Consider the following 27,608-nt stretch of genomic DNA (forward strand, 5'->3'; position numbering starts at 1 on the left):
TCATAAGAAAGCGACATAAGCAAAGCGATTTACAGTTAAAGTTAGATGTTAGAATAATATATCTATATATGTATTTTAAATAATTTTTATCTCAAATATATGTGACTACGCACTGATTACCTACAATCGGTCTTGCAACACAATTGGATTGAAAGAATTGTAAGACCGAAAGCAATCGGCACGCATACACGGAGAAAATTTTATATTAAGTTTTAATATAATTTTCAATTACACTTTACTATGTCTTGAATTTTCGTATGGACCCTCACAACATAATTCCGACTTAATTTTTACTATGGTAATACTAATTTTTATCACATAAATAAAGTAATTATATTTTGTTAAGCCATATTCTAACATGAAAACAGTTAATTTTTACTATGGTACGCAAACAAAATTTGCTAGGTATATATTTTTTACTTATCTTTACAATACTAACTTTCATTCAACAAGATTTGATTTTGTAATAAAAAATTTTACTATAAAATTCACTACAAAAAAGTGTAAAAGTTATGTTGTATTATTGTTTTTAAAAAAATAATTATAGCATTTAAACTTATAATTTACATGAAGACCGCAGCTATTACCACATTATAGTAATTTTAAATATAAAATTTTCTCTGTGTAGTCATGAATCTAAGATAAAAATTATTTAAAATAACATAGATATTGATGTATTATTCCAACATCTAGCTTTGATCCTAACTGCAGCATTTCTCGTATTTAGTTGATTTATTCATATAATATAAGCGCAGTTCTGTGTTCTAATCTTAATATTAAAAACTAAAGATCTCGATTGGAGACATGACGCATATATCTAGTTTTTCATTTTTTAAATATAAAAGCTAAGCTGTTCTCTCTTTCTCATATATAGCCTCTATTTACCCTCGGATAACAGACCGCGATAACGAGTCAACATGTAAATATCAGCAAAGCGGCTTTGCACTTTGCAGTAATAATCCAATCGGCATGCAGTATAGAGTGAACAAATGATCAAGCGACAACATCGGAATATTTGCAAGTTCGCACATCGCACGGTGTTTGTGCATCTCATTCGCGGTAACGTAATTCGTGCTCAGTGGTGGTAACCAGATCTCAATTTACGGGGATTGGAAAGTCGGTAGAGGAAGAAAGTCGGTGGAAAACGCGAAAGTACAATTGGTCGGGGGATGCAAGAGGCAGCCAAACGAGAAGCAGCTCGCTCGGGATTTAAATTGCATTTTGCTGACGTCGCCTGACGATGGGCCCAGGTCGCACATCATATTTATCTAGCTCGGCGGTGACGACGGGGACGATGGCGACAACATAGATATTTGCCGGGGGACTTAGGCAAATTCCGTGTATCGCGAATCCACAGGCCCGGGAAACACGCCCGCGCGCGGGAAACCGGAGGTAGATTGGTAATTGAAATGGTGGTGGTGCAGCGAGAGTGACGTCGCTCTCCTTCGTCTTGGCGAAAACGACGACGGTTTTCGGGTTCGAAGACGGATCAACGTGCGACCGAATAGACGTCAGGACGTCTTCGTAATATTATTCATTCGCGCCGCTGTCTCCAGACAAGAGCGACAGGACGGATGGCACGACGATTGTGTGGAGGGCGGAAAATGAAAAACGATAACGCGAATGCCGTGAGGAACGGTGGTTACGTAATAGCATTACGCGGTGTTGTACACTGAGAAAGCGGATATCGCCGTAACGAACGCGTCGTAAAGTTGACATAATTAGAACGTCCTTTCTGATAACTGACATAAAAACACTTTCTCGATATCGGCTACATTCGATCTTTACGTAAGTCTAAAAATTTAATTTAATTTAATAAGGATGTATATTGCATTATTATTAAACGATATTGATGAAAAATCACAATATTGTTTTCATATTTATAAAACGAACGTTTGAAGATTATACTAATTAATAAATTCGCATGAAAAATACGGGTACTTGAGTATAGTATACGATATGTACCCTTAATTTACTTTTCCAATTTTCTATGTATCCTAATTAAGTATAAAGAATCGTCAACTTGGGAGTAGTCATTTATTTTTTTCACGTAAATGAGAGATCACCTGGGATATTTTCTATGTATTCTAATTAAATAAGAAACATCAACTTGGGAATGGTCATTTAATTATTTTTTTCACGTGAATGAGAGATCACCTAGGGTATTTTTACACTCCAATTAAAATCATTATTACCAACATATTGTATAATATTGATTATTTCCTGATTTATTAGTATTAATTTGAATACATTATGGATACGGATTTAATTACAATTTTCCGAAAAAGTAAATGGAAATCAAACAAATATTAAACTGAATGATAAGTATACGTTAAATAACCTATATTTTTATACATAATAAAGATTTTAATTAATATAACGCTTTTTTTTATTACGAGTTTTCAATAAATTTGAATATTTAAAGATAAAAAAAGTTATTAAAAAAAAAAGAAAATATTAAAAATAAAAAAAATATTAAATATCCATACAAAATAATATTTTACAATTCACATTTTTTTGGGTATAAAAACATCCTGGGTGACTATTTCCGATGAAAAAAATAGTAAGAAACATTAGAAAACATTAATTTTCTAACATATATCTCTATTTATGTAAAAAACATTAAGAATTGGATATTAAGTTTCTTTCTGTGTAACAAAATACGCGATGTACGATGCGTCACGTAAGTGCAGCAACACGAGACTAGTTACCATAAGGAAAAACGACTTGCAGACGATTAAATGGAGAAAACACAGATTACATTAGCAACTTCAAAGAAACATCGTGGTCGACGAGAGATATCTTCACAGAGACTTGCGTTGCGAAAACGACTGTAAAGCTGCTAGACGACAATTTCACTCGTTTCTTTATCAGCGCATACCTACACCGAAAAACCATTTCTTTCAAATTGTCATTACCCCGGCGTTCCGCTTAGTTATTCGCTTGGTCGCCCTTTGCGTTACACAATAATAAAAATAGCGTCCGTTAGTTTTCTGGCATGAGGTAAATAATTTTGAAAAAAAAATGAGGTTAAAATGTACACATATTTGCATGAAAATCGCCAGGACAAGCGCAGGAATGTGCGGTATGTTTAAGCCAATTCTCAGTTGTTCCTCGGAATACTACCGCAATCCCCTACGCCATTCCTCAGTTATGATACCTGTAATACGGCTGGTATTTCATTGTTGCCATTTACAAAACGACCATTCTATTGCTACGTACGCGTGCGGGAGCTAGAATCGCGGGTCCGCGTCGCAAATATCTTCGCAGGCGAATCTCGCTCAACGATCCCGGGTCACTTTCGTCGGAAATCGCGACATTTATTTTAAAAAAGAGGAAGGAAGAGAGGTGATTTCTTTGAAACCGCGCGAGTGAAAAGAATTTCGACGGAACCGATACTTTTTCCACGACACTTGACGTATACGCGATTATTACGCGTGGGAGACACCGCGATAGAGCATAATTAACGAAAGATGAGAAATTATGAATTAACCCCAAGTTAAAAAAATGAACGATACAGGAATAAGGCTAATGAAAGTACGGCACAGAATCAGAGCACAATAATTTTGCAAAATAGACGTACTTTAATGTTATAATATTCAAATATGCGTGCGCCGTGCATGTTGTTACTTGTCAGTCATAACCGATAAACTATGTTTGTGGTCGTGACTCATGTGATCGTGTCAAGTTGAGCGTGTTGTATTAGAGTCGGAAACACAAAAGTAAGCATAGCTATTAGCAGAGAGAAGCTCTGCTATTAATGTTTTCGAACCGAGGGGGTTTGCACCGACTGGTTTGAATTAATGACATCGCATTCTGTACTGTGGTTGAGCACATAACGTCAACCAATAGTAAAGCATGTGACATCATTAATATCATTAATCTAACCCAGGTTGGTGCAAACACTTACTTAATCCGAAAACACTCACTTAATCCGAAAACACGCCTATAGATACATAAAAGAAGGTTTCACTTTAATTGAAATTAATATCGTTCGTTATTCCTTTTTATTATTTCTTTTTATTTTAGATTTAGATAACATGAATTATAAACACGCAACTGGTTCCAAAAAAAACGGAAATAATGAAAAATTTTATATTTAATTTATTAAATAAATTCATAAATGTTTATTTTTTTGATAGTTCGTATTTTTTTCAAGGACGTAAAGGATCCGAAAATTTTTAGCGCTTCAGACCTATAACAGTTTCTTAATCCGGTACTGTATAAGAATAAGATTTCCCTTTTTTGGAATAAAAGTCACTCTAAGGAACAAAGTCTCATTCCAAAAAAAAAGTAAGATCCATTTCTTTGAAGTAAATCTCATTTTAAAAGAGTAAAATCTTGTTTTGAAAGAGTAAATGAAAATCGCCACTCTTGTTCAAGAATGAAAAGTTTTCACTCTTTTTTCAAAATTGGCTCAATTTTCACTCCAAAATATTTAAAGAGTATCAATCACACATCCCTCATTCTACAATGGTCAAGTCTCTCTTGGATTGAATAATTTAAAGTGGATTTTTCGATCGTTGGCTGGTTAAACAAAAAAATACTTTTTAACTAACCAATGATCGAAAAATTCACTTGGGATTATGCAATATGATTTTAGCATTTTAGGGTGAGGAATGTATGATCGATATGATTGTTATTCGTCGCTAAGAATGACTTCAAAGTGAATCAAAAAGTTCGAATATTACATTAAAGTATGTCTACTTTGCAAAATTTGTGCTCTAATTACTGCGCCGTATTCTCATTAGCCTTATTCCTTGTCATTTTCGAGTCTGTTGGAAGTTTTTCTTCTTTTCTATTAAAAGTCTATTAAAAAATTAATATAACTTTTTTTAGAATAACAGAAACTAATAAAATGAGAAAAAGAACATTTTAAAATGTGATAACATACAGTTTCAAAATACTGAGCACTTTTTGAAAATATTAATGTTTTACTAATCACTCAATTAGCGTCTATTAAGAATTTGCAATAGATAATAATAATTAACAGTTCATAAAATAATTTAAATACTGAATCGCAGCAGAAAAAATTGTAAAGGAGGGATGTAATCGTCTGAGTGAAATAGATGAAGTAGAACGAAACGCAGCGTATCTGAGATGCTGTATCAACGTTTACAAGTAGTAAAAGCCGTCACTAAGCCGCCGACTTTCCATTACCAATATCTCGCGGTATTTTTCTTGGCTTTGCTCTGTTATTTACATATATTTACGAAACGTCGTGTTAATTCAGTAAGAAAATCGAACTTCCGATTCGCTTGTCTGTTGTCTGTTTTTTTCCCGATGCTATTATAATGTCTTTATTTTTTTAAGAAACTCAAAACAAATTACAGGCTTAAGAATAAATGTTGGAAATTCTATTCTATTAAAAAATTAACATAACTTTTTTTAGAATAAAGGAAAATAATAAAATGAAAAAGAATATTTTAAAATTTCATAACAGGCAGTTTTAAAATATACTGAGTACTTTTTGAAAATGTTAATATTTCACTAATCATTCAATTAGTATTTTAGCGTCTATTAAGAATTTGCAATAGATAAAAGAACTCGAATCGTGTAGGTTCAAAAGTGATTTAGATTATTGTGCTTTTTAAATAAACTCAATTGAAAGAGAGTTGGTATCTTGTAATATTGTAATTTATTTTTAGAATGGATATAATCTCGAATTCAGCGATGCTGTAGCTACTCGAAAGTTTGATGATATCTTAAAATATGCAATTTGTTATATGCAAAGAATAATATTAGAAATACATTCTCGGTGATGTCAGACAATTTTCTACCATATTTTGGCTCGATATTAGGTGCACAAATTTTTCTTTTCAGCCACAGTTTTTACCACAACCAACTGAACCAACGCAATATTTTTCCTTTGCTTCTGGATACTTTATCACCCTTCGAGAAAATATTGTTTGAGCTTATTGCTAATATTCGTTTCTCATAATCCCGTACATGAACTACGACCGGAGAGCAACAGACACAATCATATATAATAATACGGTTCAGTATATAATATTAATATAAAATAATATTATTTATGTAAACATCGTATTTGCGAATGATTATTTATATAATATAACCCGATAATAAATCGTCTGATTCACAGAATTATCAAATAATTTCTACAAACTATATATTTTTAGAATATATCGTTTTAATTACAATTATTATATAAATAATGAGTCTATATGTATTCAATGGCTTTTTATTTAAAGTTACATTTATAAATTAAAGAAGAGCACGAATAACACATAGTCACATTGAATAGCAGCAAGTTTGTTTTGTAAAGCAAATTTTTTAAGTTACAATCTCAGAACTGAGAGAAATCTTTTCATTGTAGTAAATCTACAATAGTTGTCAACCGTGGGGAAACTGTGGTCGGAGGTTTAACTGCACTTCGTAAACGCTTCGCCTTTACTCGTAAATCTGTACGTTTAACGCTTCGTGGATCTCAATGTAGTACTAACGCTACGTGTTAAGAAGCATTGCGAGGTCAATACAAGGTACAGCTACATTATTGTTGAGAAACATGTAACAATGCGAGCGGAATATCAATGTCTTGAAGCTTTACCCGCATGAAAATCAATAAACAGAACAGCGTACAACAATTTATTCAAAGTATCTCTTAATTAATCATAAAATTCGAGGTAATGAGCGTTAAGTCGTAATGATGAAACTGTTACAGAGCACAAATGAAAACGTATGCTTTGTACTTGTTTAAGCCCTCAAGCGCATCAGAAAGGAACTACGATAAATGGAAAGCACGGAGTCTCGGTGAAGTCGATTAAAGTCAGAAAGTTGGTTAAAGCGTGCCGTGACAGTGTATTCCGTAGAATGAACCCGGAGATAACATCGGAGATGGTTTGTTCGTTCCTGCAAATGAACTGACTTTATTCTTCTTATTTCAGCCGCTGCTCTTTCTCAGATCCGTTGACGTAATGTTTTTACTTTATCCACCCGCAGAATGAAAATTGGTACTTTTGTGTGAAAAGTTAATACATACATATTTTAAGGTAGAAATGTAAAGTATTATAAACCATGAGCCATGAGAATTACATAAATTAAAAAAAAAAATTTGTAAAGAAATACATTGATAACACAAATTAATCTTAATTGCCATTTAATTCCAAGGATAGATGTAAATCAGCCAATGCGAGCCAACACAGGTTAGGCATGTGTGAAATCGTATACTTTATTCTTGAGAAAAATTGACAAACGTTTTAACCTTTTAATCTCCAAGTTAAAGTCAAATCTTGCTCATCAAATTGTTAAATTTAATGATTGTCAAGATTAGACTATTCCTATATCGTTTTTTGTACATGTTCCATTAGACTGTTCCGTTTAATGAAACTTAAAAGAGACTTATTAGACACGACATAACTGTTTGGTAGACAAATGTGAAAATTTTCACAGTTTTTTGTTTCTTAAATTTAATAATGTATGTCTTGTATGCGCTACCAGCATGTATTTTATATTTATATTTAATTTAATTTTCTTTGTACTGTAGAGGACCTTGACCGTAGGTCGAAACGTATACGCTTTATTATTCATTTCAAATAAATTGTATTAAAACACACATTAATATCTTGTGTTGGCTCATAATGGCATTTTATTCATTATTTTTACATTTAATTATTATTCAATTGATTGCAAAATGATAATATAATATGTATAAGAAACAATTATTATGTGAAATAGACCGAGAAGTGTTTAAACACAAATAAGAGGAGAAATACCATGTTAAGTCAAAATTGGTCTTGGTGTTTAGTAATATTCGTATGTGAATATACAAATACAATTATCAATTCTAGAAGACTATGCTCTGATTCAGTTTATCGTACTTGAAATATAACTGTGAAATAAAATAATAATCTCAACAATAAATTAATTAATCGTCGACAAATTGAATCAGCGCAATCTTATAGAACTAATAATTGTATTTGTACATCTACATATGAATACTACTAACAATAAGCTCCAGTTAAGCTTCGATGACCTGCTTTGACCAAAAATAGCATTTCTCCTCTTATTTATGTATAAGAAATATACATCAATTACATATATCTATTTATCAGTACCAATTTTCAAATGATTTGAAATATTGTATGAGCATTTGAAAATTAATGATGTGATACTTTCGTTTTTCTTCTCATGAAAATGTACTCTCATTCCTTTGATACAGTAGACCCAAATAGGTGCACGGTTAACCTAATACCACGACTGAAACCTCATGCTAAACGGCTTCAAATTCAATTGAATTGGCCGCTAACCAAAAGCTGACCCTTTGAAGGACTTGAAATTCAAAGAAGCGATTGAGGACAGGCCTTTTACGGCATAAACACTTTACGTGTTTCTTGTCAAATGGAACTTCCGCTCTGCATTTAAGTAGTCCACGCTCTCACAAGCACTTTTCATGCATTCTCGACCGCAACCACAATTATATTTATTACTGTCACTTATTCTTTATATTACATTGAAGTTCAAAATAAGAGTATTATAAAGATTGAAAACTCAAAGCTGTGTATAGCTTATAATTATTTTAATTGAGAGTTGGCAATTAATCCCTTATCATTAAACAATAAATTTGTTATATATTTTATGTATCTTGTTGGAATAAATTTATAAAATTATCTATCTCAATAAATATTTCAATAAATAAATAATCTCATTTGCATGCCTATTGAAAGGAAATACTATGAACTATCAAAGATAACAAATCAAAAACAAGTAAAATTTTATGGAAATTGAAGTAGAAATATTGAAATATAATGTACGCAAAATATTGAATAAAAAATAAAGTATTATTCTTATATTTATTCCTTAAATCTTATCCATTTTATTACACAATGCACTTGAGAATGCTTAACAGAGGAAAATCTCAGTAAATGGAAGCATAACAATAACAATGCAATAGTCCGTGATAATCTAAGAACAATCTGGAAAATGAGAGATATAATGATGTAGCCACTGATTCATTCGTCATCATTATCTTCGAATAATCCGTAATTTAACTACGAAACGGCGCTCGGAAGACTGAAAAAGAATGAAACGAAGAAGAGAAAACGGATTGAGACTTGAAGCGGACCAAATGCCGTGCAAATGGAAGGAATCCTGGACGAAAAGCTCTATTGATTCTATAACGAATTAATTAGTGTCGGCACAAATGCTTCAAACTCAGTCTTGCCCTTTAACGTACCAACTAGCTCGGATTGTGTTATTCTTAAGTCCATTGTGAATACTTTTATACCTCTTTCTTCGCTGATTTCAATGTTGTAATAAAAAAAGGAATACTTCTCGAGACTTCCATTTGTTCGTAGAATCTTTGATAAATTCGAAGTTGCTCTTTCGTTTATAACAAAAGTGAATATTATGACTCGGAAACCACTTTAACTTTACTATCGTATTTAGTTTGAATTTAATCTACCAACAGTTCGAGGACAAAATCTGTGTACGAACTTATGAAAGAGCGCAAAAAGGGATGTTTTTCACACTCGGCGAAGTGCGAAAAACCACAGGCTCTCGCCTCTTTTTTCCCATCTTTTCAACGTTGTAGCCACCTCTAAAAGCCATGCTACGCCGCGCACTGGTAGCTTTTAGCGCGGCACAATCGTTGAACGGTACGCACCAAACCAACGAGTACGTTTTAATGTAGCGTAATGGATAGTCGTGGTGAAATTGAACGATCCCGCAGGAAACGTGATTCTGCGAAACTCCCCGTCGGGGGACCTAATTTTAGCAATCTCAAGAGACTTTTTTGAGATGGCTTAGGAAAAATTAGAATCGTTGAGAAATTGATAATAGAAAAGAAATGATAATAAGATGCAGATAAAGCGGATAACTTACCAAATTTCGTCAGAAGTCGATCGTGCACCCTAAATAATTCGCCAAAACGTAACCAGTGTTGAACGAAATTAAACTAGCAATTACTCGCCAGAAAGTTAGTCAGTTAGCTTCTGCAGCCCCTTCGAAACAATTTTATAATTTTTTAAGTACATATAGTAGTTATCTCTGGCTAGAATAAAAATAAAAACATATCAAATATTTTTATGGAAATATTATATATCACAAATACATTGTTAAGTTCACAACGTCAAATTATAATTTGACTAATGTAAGTTATTTTTAATAATTTCTATGGCTTTTCTACTCAAAAGAGAAGAGGTCATTAATTTAACTAAAACAATGAAGTTAAACAATTTCATTCACAAACAATTCAGGAAAATATATCAAATTTAACTAAAATTTAGTTTATTACTAACTATAAATGCATACATTAACGTGGGTGTTGTTTACTTTGAAATTAGTCACAGAAATGGATTGATTTATGTTTTGACACACATAAAAGTTAAAATATTATCTAACTCCAAGGGATTAGGTTACCATTGCTCCTTTGGTATCTAATAGTGTATAACACGAGTACGTGTTAAGAAAAGAAAATCTACCTTGACATGTATTTTCTTCCTGAGGTCTCTACAAGATCTTTACTGACATCAACAACAACTTTTCTTGTATATAGAGGTCATTAAATTCCCGATGCTGCAACTTAACGACGCTCGCGTGCAACGAATTATTCACGAGCGCGCGAGGTACTTGGATTTTACAGGTTCGCAAACCTCCATATTATGCAGGATTATCCTACCCCAGAGTACTTCCGAGGATCACGCTTGAAACATTCGTGGAAGCAGAGGCTCATGGGAAAACCGCGATAGAGCTGTCTTTATGTTTTCTCTAGTGCTATCAGCGAATGCCAGTAATAGAACCTCGTAAATTATAGTCGGATGGTTACGTATGTACACGAATCATTGATTGTCTTCGCATCACATGTTTGCAATCTTATGTAATACACACAATATATCAACATCGCACATTGCTTAATATCATAAGCGTAAGATTTAATTAATTAAACACTTGATAAACAATCTTAAATAGTTATCCAAAAAATTAGGATAACTTAATTTTTACTGTAATAATATTAATACTGTAATAATATTAATATTAACTCAAAATAAATCAAGATATCTGTGTTATGCATGCGATGATTTAGTAGTTTAACTGTGCATATAGTCAGCCATTAAAGTCCCTGTGATGAAAGATATAATTAAACAGTCATTAATGTTTTTTATAACAATATCGAATAAATTATATGATAGAGTGTCTTCGAAATTATATTTCGTGATTGCAATGTAATTATCGTAATCATTAAAATTGCATTAAGTATATTTTAATATCGCATTTTACCTAAAAATATTGCGATATATATTTAATCTTAAATAATAGAAATTTTAAATTTTAAATTTAATTCTTGTTAAAAAAACTACCCCCATTTTTTACAATATTGTAATATCTGTTTGCATTTATTTTCTAGTATAGACAACTTTTTACCTATATGTAGACTTTCTAACGCTTTCAGATTCCCACCTGAGTGCTCCCCATGTATCATTTTATTCTTGTTTAACATTAAGTGAACAATAAGAATAAAATGATACATCGATGGCACTCGGGGTGTGAACAGAGCCCTTTAAATAGATTCTCTAAGAGCCGGTGTCACCATCTCCGATTAACTTAATAGTTCAATTATTCCATTAGAATTAACTAATCATATTTGTCATTAAGCAGAATTGACCAATCACGATCGATACTTAATCTATACTCTGATCGGTCGATCGAGCTAATCGAATTAGTCCTAAAAGATTATTACTATTAATTTTCAGTCTCTTCTTTTTTTATTACTTTTGGCTTAGTGAAATAAATTTAAAAAATACGATAGTCATTGAAATATTTTCATTATTTTATGCTTTTATTTTTGCAATATTTCAAAATATAATGCTGTTATACAAATTTCGAAGACTACAATAATTGCATTAATTATTAAATTGCCGTTAAATAACCAATATTCCTAGCTATATCCCTCTTTTTTTTTATTATCGGGAAAAACCAAATGTGCGATTTAAATGATGAAATTTTTGGCATTCCGCTCATTCACCACATCGATATATTTGTATTCGACGTAGCGAATATATAGAAACAATTTCAATATTAAATTTATTATATGGCATTCGCTGTCGAGGTGACGTGTTACTCAAATTAAAATTTTATTTCTGCCCTTATACTGCGTTGGTTTATTCAGGATAGCGCTTTTTCGAGAAAAAACACGAACATGCTATTGAATTGTTAAAACGGGATGTTATGCATCAGGGAAAAACATGATGGTCATTTATAAACAAAACAGAATGAAATACATGAATTACAGAGCACTACAAAGAAAAATAAATAAATCTATTCCCGTTTTCTCACGATTTCGTTTCTCACGGCAATTGATTCGTGCGAACTAGTTAAAATTTCTCCTAATGTTTCTCGTTTCTCGAATACACTGCATATACGTGGCGAAATTATTAGCTCCTTATAGCGTTCTCACTAAACAGAGTCGGCAGATTTAATCGCCAAATTCTTCTCCTCGCCCGAAGATTACTATTATTTAATCAGAGATCACTTGTCACTAGTCACTTGACGTAATTAAATGTATACTATTTTATTTTCTCTAAAAAAAGTTCTCTCATCCAAATATAAGGTTAATATTACATTCGTCAAATTTTTTAAACCTGTTGACTGGATGGAAAGATCCGAGAATCTTTCTGTCTTGTTAAGCTAATTAATGCTTGAAAAAAAAAAGAGTACAATGTTCATTTTTTGCTATTATTCGGAGATTGTTTTATTTTTATATATTCTTTTGTATTTTTCTTTTCTTTTTCTATAGAAACCGAAAATTATAATAATGACGCTATATTCAAGGAAAAAAATTGGTACGTTAAAATAAAGAATAAAATCCTTATTTACATTATTATGAAATCACTGTTAATTATGTATTCAATCATTCAAAAACTAATTCAAAGTTATTGATCCAACTCTCTCTCTCTCTCTCTCTCTCTCTCTCTCTCTCTCTCTCTCTCTCTCTCTCTGTGTCAGAGATTTTTTTTAAATCGAAAGAAAATGGCGTACACTTAAAAAGAAGATTAAAATTTTGATAAAATTTTGAGCGGTTAATCGGAGATTCTTTCAGCCGGAAAGTCGGAGAGTCATTTAAAAAATCGGAGTCTTCAACTAAAAACCAGAGAGGTGACTCTATTGCCCGTATTCATAGTTAGACCTCATACTTAAGGCTTCCTTAAATTTATCTTTAGATGCTCAGTAGCCAATGAAATAATTCGTAGAGCATCTGAAGATAAATTTAAGGAAGCCTTAAATGTAAGGCCTGACTATGAATATGGACCTTAGGCCCGTTTGTACCAATGTTACTTTGACTTCAAGCAAGACTTAAAACTCTCTCCGTCTCGTTTTAAAGCGAAAGAGAGACAGAGACAGAGAGAGTTTTAAGCCTTGCTTAAAATCAAAGTAACGTTGGTGCAATCGGGCTTTAGACCTCTATTCCATAACGACAGTAACAATTATCCTTTCAGCGTCGTTGCACAGGTTTTGTACATATACATGGCAAAAAAGCTGCGTAACACGACAATGTAACAGCATCGACACTGTCATTAGAATTACAATCATTACTTAACGCCGTGATCTAACTTATAAAGTATCTTCTTTTCTCGCATCTATCATAGTTTGCGATTTTTCCGCGCGAACAAATCGAGAGTATTAGCTCGAGCTGCTGGGCCATTTGTCATTTCATTACGACGGTCGTGAGGGAGAGAAGGCCGTCTACCCCGTCTATACCCGCCAACGGCTTGGAAGACGGACGAGAAGGCGTATTCGGTCAACCAGCTGCTCCTGGTGATTTGTCTGGAGCGTCCTATGCGTATATTATCACATCGTATTTACAGCTCGACGCCCGAGTATACGATTTACGCCTTCACGAAATACTCACGTTTAGACCACAAGAGGAAATGGCATCCGACATCGGACATAAATAATACAATACTCACACAAATCGTGAGGATAATGGCGGCTGCGTCGTTGATTCACGTTGATCGTCGGAACATATCGCTCCGATGTTCGCCGCAATGACCTCGTAGTCGCTCGTACACACGGCATCGAGTCATCTTGAGATTCGAGGTCACGAACATGCGAAATAACAATGGATTGTCTACAGATTACGTTTGTTTCACTACCGAAAACACACGAAACAACAGCAAGCGCGCGCGACGCTCACCCGAGCGTCGTTGACTCGTTTTAAGCCTTTTCTACAATAGACGCAAGCCGAACGCAACTTTGTTGCGACAGCCAATCTGAAGCTTGCATTTTGAAATCAACGCTTCACATTGGCTGTCGCAACAAACTTGCGATCGGCTTGCGTCTAATGAAGAGTGGGCTTTACTAAAGCGTGGTTTACAATAAGTTGCGAACACTCCATCGCCAGTCGTAATGTTTTGCAACAGCTAATCAGAAGTGTTAATAGTAATGTTTAGTGATGTTTCTGATTGGCTGTCGTGAAGCATTGCGACTGGCGATGGTGTGTTGGCAACAACGACATGTATACATGGACCAAGCATTTCTATATTTTTCAGAGGTGGGGGTTGAAGCCAGAAATTGACAGTTTATGTGGCGTTTTAGGACCTAGTGCTATTTCACTCTCTCGCAGTTCTCATCAAAATAGAAAGAGACACCACGGGTCCTAAACACCACATAAACTGTCAATTTCCGGCTTCAAGCTACGGACATAATGCTTGGTCTATGTTTATATGTCGTTGGTTGACAACTTATTGTAGACCACGCTTTAGAGTTCCTCTAGTAATTAAACACCACATAAACTGTCAATTTCCGGCTTCAAGCTACGGACATAATGCTTAGTCTATGTTTATATGTCGTTGGTTGACAACTTATTGTAGACCACGCTTTAGAGTTCCTCTAGTAAGAGTTAAGACATAAGAAAGACGCCACTGTCGGCCAGAAACAGCACAGTTCCACCATGATTGACCGAGTCCGATTTCGCGTTCGCGTCTTTTACACCATGAAATAGTTGCTCACACCAATTCGCAGATTCACTACCCCATCGAAAGTATCTGCAAATGACGGCGTTTAGAGAGACTCGAAGTCTGACCAATCAGAGATCGGTATCCCTTAAGACTCTTTACTAGAGGGACTCTAGTTTACTTGCGTTCGACTTCGCTCCTCCTATCATCGGCTCACTTCACACGTTCGCGCGCTTTTCAATTTGGAAGTTACGCCGCGGGTCACGTGTTGTTTCAAGCGTAATTTGCCACTTGTGCAATGAAGCGGTCAGTACTACGTGAAATTAAACAAATAATATTGAGAAAAGAAGATTGTAATAAAATTTGTACATAAAAAAGAGAGTCTTATTTCTGATAAGCGAAAGAGAAAGTAATATATATTTTATGCATTTATAATTTAAAAAACACGTGCATTTTTATTCACTTTAATCCTAATTTCGATATTAGGAATAAAAATCTTTTTTTAATTATAAATTTTTTTATAATCTTTTCTCAATATTATTTGTTTAAATACATAATGAAGAAAGCCTCAAATAATTCAAATAAAACAAAATATGATAAGAAGAGCTACGAGCCAACAAACAAATTTTAATGTACATGTGATACAGTTGACATTAAATAACATAAAAGTAAAAACAAGATAAAAATATGTTTATATATTTGTTTATACATTTTGTTTATTTGTATTTGTTTAATTTCACGTATTACTAACCGCTTCATTGCACAAGCGGCAAATTACGCTTGAAGCAACATGTGACCCGTAACTTTCAAATTGAAAAGCGCGCAAACGTGTGAAGTGAGCCGTTAATAGGAGGAGCGAGGTCGGACGCAAGTGAAACGAGTCGACAACGCTCGGGTATACGTCGTGCCGGTCGCTGTTGTTTCGTGTTTCAATAATGAATAAACGTAATCTATAGACAATCCAATATTATTTCGCATGCGTTCGTGACCCCGAATCTCAAGATGACGCGATACCGTGTGTACGAGCGACTACAAGCGACTACGAGGTCATTCCGGCGAACATCGGAGTTCCAACGATCGACGTGAATCGACGTGAATCAACGACGCAGACGCTATTATCATTACGATTCGTGTGAGTATTGCATTGTTGTTTATGTCGGATGCCGTTTCCTCTTGTGGATTCATACGCGAGTATTTCGTGAAGGCGTAAATCGTATATTCGGGCGTTGAGCTGTGATAATATAAAAGGATAACTCTTATTGAAAAATACTATTGGATATCACAAAAACATGTTGGAAATAATTAGAAAATACTATTTAATTCGAATATTGTACATTACTAATTCCAATAGATTTTTTACTAATTCAATAGTATTTTTTCATCAAAGAAATAAAAATGTCAGTTTAGAAAAAAATATTAATAAATAAAAAATATATAAAAGAAAAATTGTAATAAAGAAAAATATTCGCCGATATAAAAAGGAGAAAAATTCCAGACTTTTGTTTCTAACAAGAGAAAAAGCGACTATAGAGAATTTTGCATATGTTTTACGCTTTAATTTATTTTTATTCTTATCGCATATAAAAATATAAATAATGTATGGAGAATTAAATTAAGAAAAAAATATGTGTACGTGATTAATGCAATTTTTTTCCAAGCAGTATGTCCGATGTATTCAATATTCGAAAAAATAAATGAATAATGAATATGAACACGAATATGAATATATTTTTTATATTGGGGAATAAATAAACCTTTTTTTTTCAGTTTGAATGAATATATTTGAATGAATATGATTATGAATATTTTCGACTTCGCATTTTCTTTCACTATGATCCTCTGACTATAATCACATTATTTAATACATTCCTTAGGTCTGGTTTTTCATTATATGGTTAACTTGTGATTAAGCTTCTGATATTTTATCAAATAAGCTTCACCTATGACATCATAGATGAAGCCTATTGGATAAAATATTAAGTTAAATTTAACTATAAATTAACCAGATAATGAAAAACCAAGCCTTAGTGAAAGTATCGACAATAACTTTCATTTTTTTCTCGGTATAATCATGTTTCCCAAATTTTAACTAATCTTGAAAGCCTTGTTGAAAGCAAATCATTTTATGGATTGTATAAGTAATTAAGCGATTACGATTACTTACACTGAAAAGAGTTGCATTAATTGGAATTCAGATTAAAATTGAACAAATTAGAATTTTCTGGTTAAATCTATTATAATTCTAATTCAGACATATAATCAGAATATAATTAGAAGTTTTTTGTTCGTTTATTCTTAATGTATTTACATTCCGAAAAATTGACATAATATAAAACCGATATTAAATAATGTGTATTTGTAAACGATGTTAAATGAAAATAGGTCGAAAAATTCAATACATGTGAGTAAAAAAAGTCATATTTGGTCAAAGAGGGTCTTGGTGCCTAATAATACTTTTGCATAAATTTTACAATTTCCAATTCAATCAACTTGTTCAAGCAAACAAAAATATTATATATTATTATTAGGCACTACGACTTACTTTAACCGAATATGGCCCTTTTCACTTATTTATGCTTAATATTCATAGTTGTAAATTCGGTTGTACTTTTGACACTCCAAGTGCCAACATCTAAGAGGAGAGATAAGCAGCATCTATCGTCTTTAGCGTGAAGACGCGATATCTAACTCGAAGATCAACTTGACTAACCATTGCTCTAGCGATTCAGAGCAATTTATCACGGTCGAGCGACAGCTGAAAGCTTCTACGACATTACTCAGTACTTTCTCTCTATCCTTCGCCCCCCCCCCTCTCTCTCTCTCTCTCTTTCTCTTTCTCTCGTTCTCTCCTGCCTCTTTCTGTCACTTTTTTGTTCACGCTGGGCAGATTCATCCACAACTTCGATGTAGTAAACCGACAAGGTGTATAGCCGCGAGATCATTACTCCGGAATTATCCGAATGCCCATAACTTCTCTTCGCTAAAACTCCGGCCCGCGAGGCCGAAATTCCGACTGGGGGAATTCCAGCGGCATTTTCGGGATTTCTCCGCTATTCGGCGGTTACCCCGCACCCGTAGTTATCTCGCTTCGTGGCCTACCTTGCATATCAGTAGGGGATTACGCGGGTACACGGTCTGCGTTCGCGTCGCGTCGGTTGTGCGCGGTCGTCCGGCTATCCAGGAGTATAATAATTTGAGGATGAACTGCTGCAAAGCCATCGGAAGTTGATCTCCGCCATATAAACACTCTCGCCAGACAGCGTCGGCTGCATATTGAAATAGTTACTATATAGTAAACTATGTTAATATCTTGTGTGTGACTTGAACTTACGTTAGTCTCAGTTTTCTATTATAGCTGGAAATAGTTATTTGACTATATTAAATGACACTTTCCATGGACAGGAATCTCCCATATTGCTTTGTTTGGAATGACCAAGTGAATTATTCGCGATGGTTTACAAAAAACCTCTTTAGAGCATTAATTTCTTCTTCATAGGGTGAGCTTGCGGTTTTATTAAGCCATCCTTTATTCGCTGCGTAAAGTAAAACCACTACTACTCCACTTGAGAACCTCTCCAAGTAGTTTTTGCTTGGACGTAATTGGCAAGCCATTATCTATAACAAAGACATTACTGGATTTTCTTTCTATGTTGAGACAATTTGATTAATTGAATCGGATCGTACCGAATGAATAATATTAAACTGAAAAGTTAATAAAATGAACTAATAAAAATACTAGATAATAGAAATTTATTTATGTTAAAAGATGTGCCATTTCTATAGCATGTACGTAAAATATTGGTATAAATTTAAATGTAATTTTAACTTATTTCGACAAATTGAATATATTGAATATAAAACGCCTGGAAGATATTTTGAATATTTGAGAACATAGAAGGAAATTCTTAAATATGTTTTTAATTAATTTCCTTTTATATTTCACAAGTAATATATAAATTTAAATATAATTCTTATTTGTTATGTATATAATTTTTAACAGAAAGGGGAAATTAAAAATTAAAGCTAATAAAATTTCTTTTGATAACGCTAATGTTTTTAATAGAAGCGTATTTTTAGCAAACAAGCGAATATTAATAAGCGCGTGGAATGTTTTTAATATAATAGTCAGATGATTGAAAAATATTAATTCATTAATTAATAAATTAATATTTTTCAATCATCTGACTATTATATGGCTTTAGCAGACGATTTATGATGATAATGTAGGTAATTACGCATAATAAAATTCCATTCGAATCAAATTGTTGAGTTTGCTCGGTTGAATTATCCAGTTATTCTTAACAATCTTAAATAAATTTTTGTCACATATTTATGTTCTGTATTTGTATAATATGATATAAAAATATTATAACATACTCAAGAACATTTTGTACATATTTATATTTTGACACTATTAAGTATAGAATAAAGATGTATTTTTCTATTGAATAAGAAGATATTATACCGTGTGTTTTATATATTACTAATTCTTTCATAAATGCAAATAATTGATAAACGTGCGATATTTTTGTTTCAGGCTGAAATATGGAGCGTCTTTATTGCGATTCTGAGAAAAAGCGTTAGAAATTTACAAGCATGTACGGATGTGAGTCTCATAGAACATGTTCTGCATCGATTATCTCGTGCGGAAACTGTTGTTGCCGGTAAGTAAACATTTCCAACGAGCATTATATTATCACTGATTTAGAAATAATTTAATTTTCTAATATGGCAAAAATCTGTAATATCATACACATTGATATTAATTACATATCACGACATAGAAAACTTGTTACTTTTTTTTATTATAACTAATTAAAAATTTTTTAATATATCTTTTTTAAATGGTTTTGTATACTGTAACAGATTTGTTAATCGATATGCTGGGAGTGCTAGCGAGCTATAGCATAACGGTGAAAGAATTGAAGCTTTTGTTCGGTGCTATGAAATCCGTTAAAGGAAAGTGGGTAAGAATTCTTAAGATTTATTTGTAGATGAAATGAAAATTTGGATAAATAATTATTGCAAGAATGTGTTCAATAGATATATTAAATGAATACATTACACTAACAACAAGATTACTAAAGTAGCATTTACATTTTATAGCCACGGCATTCGGCGAAACTATTAAACGTCCTCCGCCAAATGCCGCAACGAAATGGGCCAGACGTGTTTTTCAGTTTTCCCGGCAAGAAGGGGTCGGTAAGTTCTTTTCTTGTTCATCTTTACCTTAGAACAGATACTTCTTACTTTACGACGTCCCAGAGGACATCGTTCGATTCTAAACTCGATCAAAGTTCCGATAAAAGAATTTACCCTGCGTCGCAAGATTCTGCTACCAGCTTACATTTTCGAAATCAATCACGCTAAGAAACTTTCCTGAACGTTATTATTATGCGAATATACGTTCAATCAATACATGCTCATTGTAACACATTGAGTGTTTTGATTTCAATATTAGATTTAATACAACTCAAACATTTATTATATTTAATATCATATTATGTATAATATAGTTATCTAATTTAGTCCATATGAAAAAAAAGAAAGAGTATTTATAGATAAGACAAATTTGGTTAATAAGAAGCAATAAACTTTAAGATTTTTGTTATCTAGATATTAATTTCCTCTCTAATTATTTCAAAAATAGTACTTGACATAGTTTGGATTAGTAATCTTAATGAAGTTTGCAAACTAAAGTTATAAGCTGCCCTACTTGTTATAAGATATACCGTGCTAATAACGTCGAGCAACAATATATAATGACTTTTTTTTCTTCTTTTTTTTGTATCTTCATTTTATATTAATTATATATTTCTTGCATATTTACACATTTTAAATTAATGATATTATTGAAAAAACGTGCATATTATAGAGCCGTAGTTAAACATATATCAATAACTAGCATCGTTATAATTTTGCTTTTTGCTTCGTACTAATATTATAACGCTCCGTAAAACAGCCTTTGCATAATTATTAATTAAATTATGTCAAATTATATGCAATTCTGAGTTTGCTACAATTTTTTGAAAAGCTTGTTGGAGATAGAGAGTTGAAAAAGCTTAATACATGAAACGTAATGAATATTGCATATTCTGTTAATGGAGATAAGATAAAGTAATATTTGCAATAATCATTTCAAGAAAATGGAAACTCAAACTAAAATGGAGATAGCGTAACTTCCATTGTGCATTACTAACATTGTTTTATATTATTATCCATTTTACTTATGCATCGAATATCGTAAAAACGAGATAAAATAATGGAATATCACAAAAAATTGAAAATAAATTAAATAATGAATATTGTATTTAATATTATGATATTTCGCTGAAATTACATAAAATATTTTCATCGTATCTTGTCTCCTACAGGCAATTGTTTTGCCGCCGCTTGCAAAGTGGCCGCACGAGAATGGATTTACCTTTACCACATGGTTCCGTCTAGATCCCATCAACTCTGTTAATATCGAACGAGAAAAACCGTACCTCTATTGGTAAGTGCTTTCACATCAAGTACCCTTACGAAAGTACTCTCTCCAGGTAGAGCGGTAGCCTTAAAGAACGAGGGACGAGGGTTGAGGGTTGAGGTGACGGAGGATGGGGAACAAGGGACGGGGTGAGAGACAAGGGACGAAGTACGAAGGGATGAGGGATAAGGGACAAAAGATGAGGGATAAATTTTCGAAAACTTCGAGGAAAGCACTCAGAAATTCCGATTGAACTTATTAAGCGTAATTCTGTCAGCATACATTTGCAACAAAAATAATATTTATATAGTAATAAACGATTATTTAAGATCATATAATGTAAATACGTAACAAGCAAGGGATAATGCCTATAACGGTCGAAGTTAGATCTTAGGTGCTTAAATATTTTCATGTGAATTTATATGTAGTCATTTGAACCGAGCACCGAATTGATTTTTCGGACTTAAAAACGCAGTCAAACTACAGTAGTAATATCACAGATTAAACTGACAAGCAATTTAATAGTATGATGCTCAATTGACATCATTTTAAGAAAATTTTAATGTACTGAAAATCTGTAAATAAATTGTTATATTTTTATTTTAAATTGTCTTGCATTTTATTTTAATTTTATTTGTTTACAGAAATAATTTTGATTATTTTATATACATAATTTTCACTATTTGTTCTTATAATAATCATGTCTTCGTATATTGAAATAAATTGATAGAAATATAAGCACATGTAAGAGGTCTAATGAGACAGTTTTATTAAAGTAACATTGCTCTTTTATTGTTTTAGCTTTAAAACAAGCAAAGGAGTAGGATACTCTGCACATTTCGTAGGCAACTGCTTAGTCCTGACTTCAATGAAAATAAAAGGCAAGGGCTTCCAACATTGTGTCAAATACGAATTTCAGCCACGAAAGGTATACTATTAAATATTTACATTGATTTATATCAGTGTGCACCGACAATTTTGATATGCTATACGAGAAAAATATTTTTGTTTTTTTTTGCAGTGGTATATGGTCGCGATAGTGTATATATACAATAGGTGGACAAAAAGTGAAATTAAGTGTTTGGTCAATGGCCAGTTGGCGTCGAGTACAGAAATGACATGGCACGTTTCGACGAATGACGTGAGTGTTGTCCGCAAATATATTTTATATCAATAATTTTCTTTCGCCAATGATGATTTAAAGAAAAAAAAAAATGGTAACGTCATTTTACAGCCTTTTGACAAATGTTACATTGGAGCAACCCCCGAACTGGACGAAGAGCGCGTGTTTTGCGGACAAATGAGTGCAATATATTTATTCAGCGAAGCGTTGACAACGCATCAGATATGCGCAATGCATAGATTGGGGCCGGGATATAAGGTACGCTATAACATCTCTCTCTCTTTCTCTCTCTATCTGTCACTCTATTTTTTACCGTTGCTACGTGCTATAGATATACATGTATGAATCGTTAATCAAACGCTGATATTTTCTACTTTATATTTGTGAACGAATATTCATCATCGCTTTTACGATCCACGCGCAGAGCCAGTTTCGTTTCGACAATGAGTGCTACCTGAATCTGCCCGACAATCATAAAAGGGTGAGTGAGCAGGATCTCTCTACGAGCATGGTGGACCAAAGTATGCAAATTGTAAGCATTTTGATTTTATTTTGCCGTTAACGTATGATTTGTATTTTGTTAATTATTCTGTTATTGCGTTCGAGTTCATCTAAGGTAATTACCCAATTACAATCACTGGTTTTCTTGATGGCCACTGCGGTTGATAAGTTTATCAATTCGTTTGATATTTGTTTTGGAAAAGTCGATTTATCTATGACTATGAATCTTACATTTATTATATTAATAATGCATCTATTTTTATGTTTATTTTATTTTTTTATTATTATTTCTTTCTTTACTGGAATGCCTATCTTTCTTAGTGAACAGATATTGCAGAACGAATTTAGTAATGTGCAAAGTACTTTTGCTGTAAGCATCTTTACATACATTATACATTATATATCGTATAATTTTGTTATACGATTTCGTTTGATGCTAATCGGTATCTTCTAATTAGTAGTAAGTAGCAGTATAATTATGGAGTAGTATTGAATTATTGCTTTCGAGTATGTGGTTTCTGTGTATTTATTTATATTATGTAGTTAGTATCCAAGATGTTTACATTCTGGTAAGATTGAATAATGTAATGCAGTATATTTTAATGTAATGCACTTATGTTATAGCATAAATATATTGTAAATTACAATAAGTATTGACAATTTTCTGCGCAAAAGATTTATTATTAATTTATTACTTTACATGTAATATTCCAGGTACTTTACGACGGAAAATTATCGAATGCAATTGTGTTCATGTACAATCCAGTAGCGACAGATTCGCAGCTTTGTCTACAGAGCGCACCGAAAGGCAATGTCTCTTATTTTGTACATACACCACACGCCCTCATGCTACAGGTATAATTTATTCAATAGAGATTTAATATTAGACATACAAAATTACATACGCTTTTTATTTACTTTTATTTTAAACAACATATCGCCGTATTGATAGAAAAGTGACACATCTCAAAATTAGCAACTTTTCAGCAGAGCATTTTTTAAATATTATTTCTGAATTGGAATAATATTTAGGACAATTTCACTTTTTAAATGTTAGACTTTTAATTATAATATATTATTTGAAAAACTATTCTATGAATTTTCAAAAGGTCAAAAATCAAGCACTAAATCTTAGTATAGGATTTTGTATATTTTATCTCTTATCAAAATTGTGACGTTTTTTTTCATTTAAGCAATGTATCGACAAATATCTACGTTATTTTTTCACAAAATATGTTAGTTTTTAGGCAGGTTGATTTTCTTTAATTATTTAAAAATTGCTAGTTTTTTTATTTGTGTCACTTTCTGTCACTTTTTTAGCAGTGATGTAGAATAAATTATAAATATGCATAAAACAAATGTATAAAATAGGTAAGAAATTTTTGTGTTTCGATTTTCAGGATGTCAAGGCAATTATAACACATTCTATTCACAGCACGTTAAACTCGATAGGTGGTATTCAAGTACTGTTCCCATTATTCTCCCAGCTGGATATGCCTTATGACTGCATAGCGCCGAACGACATTAAGCGCGATCCCACATTATGGTAAAGCTTTATTAATAGTTACCGATTTGGAAAGTCGTGCATTTAAATAGAAGGAATTTACAAGAACCATCGACATCATTTTTCAGTTCGAAATTGCTCGGGTTTATTTGCGACTTGGTGGAGAGTTCTCAAACCGTTCAGCAACATATGGTACAAAACAGAGGATTTTTGGTAATAAGTTTTATGCTACAGAAAGCCAGTCGAGATCATCTCACGACGGAAGTTCTTGCATCCTTTTTGGAGCTTACGAAACATTTAGTGACTTGTCTTAGCGCAAACAGCGATTTATTATTGAAACAGGTACCGATCTATTAACAAATTATTATTTGTTAATATTTATTAGACGTTTCAATATATGATAAATACAACGATATATTTATAGTGATATACGGTTAAGATAATTGCATTTTACCGTTGTTTGATATAATTTAACTAAAGAAGATATAGAAAATATATAAATATATATTACATTTTTTAAATTATAATTTTAATATATTATATTTGATTCAAATTGCAATTATCTTAGCTGATGATAGTGTAAGATGCTTATATATTAGATTTAGAAAAATTATAGTAAAAATGATAATCCCTACAATATAAAAATTAAGCAAAATAATTTTTATAAATGATTTGAAAATAGGCTAGAAAATTATTAACAGAAAAAACGAAATTATTAATCATTGTAGATAAAACAGATTTAGTCACATCATAATATTTATTTGATAAATAGTAGGGAAAGAGGATTATGTGTTTAATAATATTAGTTGTTGATTGAGTTTTTCGTAACTAAAAACTCTTCATCCATGCACATCTAGCTATACCTTTTCGTCTTCAGATGATTTTGTTTACCCCTATATGCATGGATTGTATTCAATTTGGTTTAATTTCATTAAAATGTTAATATCGATGTATCCTATTCCTTCAATTTACGTTATCATCTCTGCTATGTAATGTAATAGCTTCCACGCTTTCATCGCAATTGCTCCTATCAAAATGTTTGCAAATATCCTACATATATATTAATGTATGTGTTTGGTATGCATTTCCGTACTATTGAGATTTTGTTAAAGGCTCTTCAATAATCCCGTTACGAGCATGCCTATTCGCCTTTTTCAATTAATTATTGTGCTATTTAAACTTCGGATCGCATGTAATCTACCGACTTTTGAGCTTCCTGATTTAAAAGAAGTGGCTACGCAAAGTATTTTGTTCGTAATGTCGCTTTTACATCAAAATTCATAATTCTTATTTTGCGACGCTAAGAATCTTCGTCTATCTCTGCTACATCATGAAAAGTTATGTTATTTCTATCTTTAAATATGCACTGTCATCAAAATCCTATCACATGGTATATTATTTTTTATTGTCACAGGTTGTCCCAATGGCATAATTAATTATATTACTTAATTAAATACTAATCATACATTTAATATATGATTAATTTGTTTGCAGTTTAATATTAATATAATATAATATTAATACATTATTAATACACAAAATCGATGCATTCCTTGATAACTCATCTTTTGCAATACAAAATAATTATGTTAAATAATATTTATGCAATTAATTGAACCATATAGCATTTTCCGATTTTCAGAATACATATATGTATTATACATCCTAAATTTAAGTTTCGATACTATTCCTCGAGTTTTTTCCAATTGATATAAATGCACGAATATCTATTTGCACTATATTTTATATTCATCTAAATCACTAATTATTGTTGCTCGTAACAGCAATACTATCTGCACTTTATCTACCATCAATTCCAATCATTTCCGTAAGCTCAATAACTCGTGTTTGATATTTGTATATTATTTTTTTCTTCACACATATAGCCCGGTAATCATAGTTGGATTGGATCTTATATTTAAAACCGTCTTAAGTACAGTCTTAAGATGTCATGAACCAATCAGAGAACTGTATTAACATCTTAAAACATTACTTAAGATGGTCTTAAAAAACAATATACTATGAATACCGCCCATAGAGAATTATTTTTTCATTATAATTTAAATATGTATCCAATAATATTTTAATGATTATATTTTTTACGTTGTATTTACATAAATAATTCATCAAAATTGAAATCAAAATATAAATCGAAATATAATAAAAAAATTTAACATATTTATATGTACATATTTATAAATAAACTCTAAATGATTAAATTGTATGGATTACATACATTAATGCAAATAAAATCAATGGCATATATGTGGCTCAGAGAAATATAAAAGTCGGCTAGATTGGTGTGTCCGAAGAACAGGCAGATCCATGGTGATGTAGTTGTTTTATTTTTCATTCCTAACATGGCAGCTACTGGATCACGTTCTTTTTAATCCCGCTCTGTGGATATACACACCAGCGCCAGTACAAACACGGCTTTACTCGTACCTGGCTACAGAATTTCTTAGCGACACGCAAATTTATTCCAATGTGAGACGCGTATCGACGGTTTTGCAAACTGTGCACACACTCAAATACTATTACTGGGTAGCTAATCCTCGCGCCAAAAGTGGAATAACACCGAAAGGACTCGGTACGTTACCATACTTAATCAGTTAATGCAAATTCATCCTGAACTTTTAAAATGTAAAGTCTTACACGTTAATTTATTTTTGTGATAGATGGTCCGCGACCGCAACAGAAAGATATTCTTACAATTCGTTCATACATTTTATTATTTTTAAAACAATTGATAATGATCGGTAACGGTGTAAAAGACGACGAATTACAGAGCATACTTAATTATTTGACGACAATGCACGAGGTAATCTTAAATAACAATGTAATAATGTAGAATAATTATTTGTTAAGAATATTTTTTTTTATTTTCTAATCATTTTTAGGATGAAAATTTACACGATGTTTTACAAATGCTGATATCTTTGATGTCGGAACATCCGTCATCGATGGTACCCGCATTCGATGCGAAACAAGGAGTACGAACGATTTTCAAGCTTTTGGCAGCTGAAAGCCAGTTGATACGTTTGCAAGCGTTAAAACTGCTAGGATTCTTCCTCAGCCGCAGTACACATAAGTAATTCTTCA

At 32.2% G+C, this 27,608-nt stretch overlaps 1 protein-coding gene across 10 annotated transcripts in view; it reads left to right on the forward strand.

Moving 5' to 3' along the window:
* Positions 1-27,608, forward strand: part of rg (A kinase anchor protein rugose) — a 389,200-nt gene that overhangs the window by 260,947 nt on the left and 100,645 nt on the right. For 5 of the 10 annotated variants that reach the window (XM_018506580.1, XM_018506581.1, XM_018506586.1 and 2 more), the window contains exons 3-16: positions 19,447-19,573; positions 19,776-19,876; positions 20,016-20,111; positions 21,284-21,405; positions 22,180-22,306; positions 22,400-22,519; positions 22,613-22,759; positions 22,926-23,033; positions 23,717-23,857; positions 24,403-24,548; positions 24,635-24,848; positions 26,844-27,096; positions 27,185-27,327; positions 27,407-27,597. In XM_018506580.1, coding sequence (XP_018362082.1) covers positions 19,447-19,573; positions 19,776-19,876; positions 20,016-20,111; positions 21,284-21,405; positions 22,180-22,306; positions 22,400-22,519; positions 22,613-22,759; positions 22,926-23,033; positions 23,717-23,857; positions 24,403-24,548; positions 24,635-24,848; positions 26,844-27,096; positions 27,185-27,327; positions 27,407-27,597 — 2,036 coding nt within the window. The remainder of the gene's footprint in view (positions 1-19,446; positions 19,574-19,775; positions 19,877-20,015; positions 20,112-21,283; positions 21,406-22,179; positions 22,307-22,399; positions 22,520-22,612; positions 22,760-22,925; positions 23,034-23,716; positions 23,858-24,402; positions 24,549-24,634; positions 24,849-26,843; positions 27,097-27,184; positions 27,328-27,406; positions 27,598-27,608) is intronic. The other 5 variants (XM_018506583.1, XM_018506589.1, XM_018506584.1 and 2 more) reach the window with 3 other exon arrangements.

Source organism: Trachymyrmex cornetzi, unplaced genomic scaffold (genome assembly GCF_001594075.2).
Source record: "Trachymyrmex cornetzi isolate Tcor2-1 unplaced genomic scaffold, Tcor1.1 scaffold227, whole genome shotgun sequence".
Taxonomy (NCBI): Eukaryota; Metazoa; Arthropoda; class Insecta; order Hymenoptera; family Formicidae; genus Trachymyrmex; species Trachymyrmex cornetzi.